This window comes from Trachemys scripta, chromosome 1 (genome assembly GCF_013100865.1).
Source record: "Trachemys scripta elegans isolate TJP31775 chromosome 1, CAS_Tse_1.0, whole genome shotgun sequence".
In the NCBI taxonomy this organism is placed as follows: domain Eukaryota; kingdom Metazoa; phylum Chordata; order Testudines; family Emydidae; genus Trachemys; species Trachemys scripta.
This window is the reverse complement of record NC_048298.1, coordinates 106,673,613-106,678,746: the sequence shown is the minus strand read 5'-3', so window position 1 is coordinate 106,678,746 and position 5,134 is coordinate 106,673,613. Positions and strand designations below refer to the sequence as shown.

At 43.3% G+C, this 5,134-nt stretch overlaps 1 protein-coding gene across 5 annotated transcripts in view; it reads left to right on the top strand.

Annotated features, from left to right (window-relative positions):
• Positions 1–529: 529 nt before the first annotated feature.
• The window catches only part of LOC117882338 (sodium- and chloride-dependent GABA transporter 2), a 69,175-nt gene continuing 64,570 nt past the window's right edge, over positions 530–5,134 (top strand). Inside the window, exons 1-3 of one of the 5 annotated variants that reach the window (XM_034780513.1) lie at positions 530–1,041; positions 2,047–2,259; positions 4,007–4,222. In XM_034780513.1, coding sequence (XP_034636404.1) covers positions 4,012–4,222 — 211 coding nt within the window. In that variant the 5' untranslated portion in view covers positions 530–1,041; positions 2,047–2,259; positions 4,007–4,011. Of the gene's footprint in view, positions 1,042–2,046; positions 2,260–4,006; positions 4,223–5,134 lie in introns of those variants that run through there. The other 4 variants (XM_034780504.1, XM_034780489.1, XM_034780496.1 and 1 more) reach the window with 4 other exon arrangements.

Sequence of the window (5,134 nt, the reverse complement as noted above, 5' to 3'; positions counted from 1 at the left end):
GCAGATGCAACCTATAATTTTGCCCCCTTTTAATCCACTGTATCATTGTCCCAATTACTTAACTACTACACTCTTCATTGTTAGCTTGTATTTCTCACTGGGATATTTCCTAATGTCTCCCCCATTAAGAGTGAGATCTATGGCAGTTCACTAGTTCTGTAGCTATGCCTTGCTCTCTCTCTTGCAAGACACCAATGACACACGTCTTCTGTTAGTGGAAGACATACCTAAGTAAGAGCTCATTGGCCTGAGAAAGGAGTGGGGCAGAGTTAGTGGAATGTACTCCCACCATTGGAGCCTGCCTCTTCCTCCTGCCATCTTAATATCCTGCTTGTGAAATAATTACAGTGTAATAATCCATAATGGAGATTTAAAAATTTGCCCCACACTTTCCCCCATCATTGGGAGGTAAATCCATGCAGAGAGGTCACTGGGGTTTGCCCATGTGTTGTGCTCAATCACTAGCATTCCAAGGGAAGGCTTAAATCTGTGTTAGAGAGGCTGCAGTGAAAATTCACTGTAAGTTAGGTTCTGGTCTTACCTGTTTCTGATGCAGGCTGGAACATGAACTTGCCTCTTGTATGGACTTGACAGGCATGTGTGAATTTTTCATTTATTGTCCCTTGAACTGGGGGAAGAGAGAGACAGAATGAGTAACAGAGGGAAAGAGGAAGAGAAGTAGATAGAGAGGGGGAGAAACAACCAATGGGAGCCAGAGGGACAGAAGTAGACAGGGTGAGAGACTGACAGACAAAGCAAGGTAGAGGTACATATGGAGACAGTTTCCCTCACCCCCCCACACCAGGAGAAAGTAAGACACTCACATGGACTGGGGAGAGAGCCCCTTTTGCAATGGCCATGAAATCAGTCATGTGTAGGTTGTTGTCCAGCCCTGGGGGAGTGGGGGAAGGAATGTGGGTTGGGCAAAGTGTAGAATTGCACCACTGCAGAATTTTTCTTCCACACTTTAAATAGCCAGTACCTTTCACGACTGCTTTCACATTTCCCTCCAACCAGACCCTTGACAGCTCCTTCCTTAAGGTAACTGGCTCACTGTTTTCTTCTGCTTTCCTTCCCCAAACTCCTTTAGTTACCTTGTGGTTGGCTGTTTGTTTAATAATTTTCTAGTGTGTAAAATTTGTTTTTCTTATTCTTCTGAGGAATTGCTGTCAGATGCTTGGGAGTGTTCATTACTGCTGTGTGTGTGTGTATATATATACATGTATGTACACAAGCACACCTTCTGGAGTATGCTGGGGTAGAACCCCCACTCTTATGGCTATTTTTGGGGAACACCATTTGTTGCCATTGTGTTTTTCTGCTCTTTGTGAGAAATGGCTGTACAGGAGAATTAGACGGGGCTTTGACAAGTCGCCTCAGTGAGACACAGGAGAGATCAATGGCAGATGCTGTGTGCAGGAATGTGCTTCCATTGCTCAAATAGTTCTCAGCAATCCTTGCTTATGCACAGTATCTAAGTACCTGCAGCCATCCTCCTCCTCCTCTGCTGATACGTCCTGCTGAGTTTTGCTGCCATTAGTACTCCTTGTAGGGAATGAATAGGCAAAAATATCCCATGAATTGCTGCAGCAAAATCATGGTACAATCTGCACCCCAATTCAATATGTCCCTGCAGTATTCTGAAAACACTGTAGGAATTTGCACTTAATTCAGTCCCAGTCTTTCTCAGTAAAAGACTTCTCTAGGGAACTTTGCAGGACAGTGAGCAAATAGGATTAAAGCAGCTGTGAGCTTTCCTACCTGCAGAAGCACTTTATTAAATGGTGTATGAGCACCAGCTCTGCAGGAATCCACAGCTACTGCAGTCCCAGCCTCTGCTAGCAGGAGTCACTGTAGGGAGTAGCATAGAAGCATTGGCTTTGGGCTGCTCACAGCTATTCGTTTCTAGCCTCACCTAGCAGACATTGTAAGGCAATGGCTTTAGGGAATGGAGCAGGGGCACTGGCCGGGGAGGAATTCACAGCTGTCGCCCCTCCTATGTTACACATAATTTCATAACTGCTCTGCCTTTTCCTCCCCTGTAAGCTGGACCTTTAAATCCCTGAGAACTCTGCTCTCTGCAGAGAGAGGCAGCTATTTTGAGAGGCAGAGCTGTCGCAGAGGAAACTCACACTGTGCCCTCATCGAAGCTGTACTTTACTGATCGTTCTTGTTCTCCGAAAGGGACACTGTCAGCGTGGAAAAAAATCACATTTCTGTCTGAAAAACTTGTATCTTCTCTTCTTACAAGTAACAGTGGTAAGATCGCTTCACCTGACAGTAAAAAAAAAAAAACACTTTTCCCTCTGTCAGTTTGTTTACTTTATGCATATGATGGTGGTGCATGTGACATAACTGGATATAGTTAATTTCATTACTTCTTTGTGGACTTAGTTAATCAGCTTCCTCACTGGAAAAAACCCTTATAAACTACAACAGGGGAGTATAAAAATCTTGATAAAATATCTTCAAGACATTTAAAAAAATTAGTTAACGCTTGTCTCCTACGTTTGTACAACTCCTGGGACAGTGTGGCCTCAGTCCAGATTGGGGCCTTTGGGTGCTAGATTAATATACATAACCAATAATATTAGTAATATACATAGCAAATAATATTAGTAATTAATATACATAGCGAATAATAATTAGTAATATTTAAAGGATGCGCTTTCAGAACTGGAGTGTTTTGAAATGAGTCAGTTTTAAATGATAATAAAGAAGGTAGCACCCCTTAACTTCAATTTCATGGATTTATTTTGGATTAATGTAGGTGCTTTTAGTATATTGGGAAAAAAACATAATATACCCTATCAGGAATTGTAAGGAATGATACAAGAGTAACTAGTGGGGTGTGTGTGTGTGTGTCTATGTCCCTGAGCAGCTCTAGCCTGAGAGAGAGGTAAATAGCGAGGTCCCCCAAGGATCTGTACTGGGACCAGTTCTGTTCAACACATTCATAAATGATCAGGAAAAAGGGTAAATGATGAGGTAGGAAAGTTTGCAGACGATACAGAATTACTCAAGATAGTTAGGTCCAAAGCTGACTGCGAAGAGTCACAAAACCAGGTGACTGGCCAACAAAATGGCAGATGAAATTCAATGTAGGTAAGTGCAGAGAAAACCATCCCAACTGTACATACAAAATGATGAGCTCTTGGAGCCATTGTGAAACAGCTGTTCAATGTGTAACGGCAGTCAGAAAAGATAACTATGTTAGGAACCATTAGGAAAGGGATAGATAATAAGCCAGAAAATATCACAATGTCACTATATAAATCCATGGTACGCTCTCACCATGAATACTGCATGCATTCTGGTTGCCCCATCTCAAAAAACATATTAGAATGGGAAAAGGCACAGAGAGTGGCAACAAAAATGATTAGGGGTATGGAACAGCTTGCATAGAAGGAGAGATTACAAAGACTAGGACTGCTCATCTTAGACAAGAGATGACTAAGGGGGGAGGATAAGATGAGAGGTTTATAAAATTAAGAATGGTACTGAGCAGGTGACTAAGGAAATTTTATTTAAGCCTTGACATAACACAAGAACTAGGAGTCACTTGATGAAATTAATAAGCAGCAGGTTTAAAACAAACATAAGGAAGTACTTCTCCACACAACACAGAGTTAACCCATGGAACTCATTGCCAGGGGATGCTGTGAAGGTCAAAAGTATAACTAGGTTCAAATAAGGACTAGATAAGTTCATGGAGGATAGGTCCATCAGTGGCTATTAGCCAAGATGGTCAGGGATGCAACCCCATGCTCTGGGTGTCCCTAAGTCTCTGATGGCCAGAAGCTGACCCTGGATGATGGGAGATGGATCACTTGATAATTGCCCTGTTCCGTTCATTATCTCTGAAGCATCTGGCATTGGCCACTGTTGGAAGACAGGATACTTGGTTAAATGAACCACTGGTTTGACCCAGTATGTTCTTATAAATTTCTGACTTGTTGAATGACTTGTAAACATAATGCTGAAAAATGATACCAATCCTTTGAAGGTGGGATGGATTACAGAGTCCCTGGGGCAGTTAGCAATGGAGAGACGATACCTGCTCATCCAGGCATGGAAAAGCAGAAGGAAGAAGAGAAGAATCAAACACTGGAACGAGGCCATTGGAACAACAAGCTGGAATATGTGCTATCCGTGGCTGGGGAGATTATTGGCCTTGGTAACGTCTGGAGGTTCCCTTACCTCTGTTACAAGAATGGTGGAGGTAAGTACAGCCCTAGCTCTAACCACTTATATCAGCTACCCCATCTAGCCACTGATTTCCCTCCGTTGTTCTCCATTGGCCTTAAAGCTTCATGGTCACTTGCATTTTGAATTGCTCTGTGTCTATCTGCACTTGAGAACTTTGTTTCCAAGAGGTGGTCAGTGAACTTGTTTGCACCTCAGGGGGTATACACCTGTGTGTGCAGCGGGCCTGATTCCTAGAGGTGCTATGCTTGCCCAAGAATTGCATGTCCTTGGGGGGCAGAGACAGCCATATTCGCTTGGCACCATACATCTTGCAGTTTTTCAGAGTATCAGTCTGTGCCAAATTTCCCACAAGTGCTCAGTGTGTTTGTCCACTGCTAGGAAGCTTGTTTCCTAGAGGTTTCCAGAGTCCACATCTGTGTCCCAGGGACCCATTTGCTGAAATGCCTGGGGTCTGGCTGTCTATGCTCCAGAGGCCAATTTCCCAGCAGTGACCAGGCTGGAGTTCTTCGCATACAGGCCTGGCATATCTGCATATTTCCTGGAAACTCCCAATGAGTTAAGGACTCCTGGTGTAGTACAGGGGTTCTCAACCTTTTTCTTTCTGAGCCCCACCCAATATGCTGAAAAAACTCCATGGCCCACCAGTGCCACAACAACTTTTTCTGCATATAAAACTAGAGCCGGTGTCAAGTATTGGAGGTAGCCGTGTTAGTCTGTATCTACAAAAACAACAAGGAGTCTGGTGGCACCTTAAAGACTAACAGATTTATTTGGGCATAAGCTTTCATGAGTAAAAACCTCACTTGCATCCAAAGAAGTGAGGTTTTTACTCACGAAAGCTTATGCCCAAATAAATCTGTTAGTCTTTAAGGTGCCACCAGACTCCTTGTTGTTTTTGTAGATACAGACTAACACGGCTACCCCC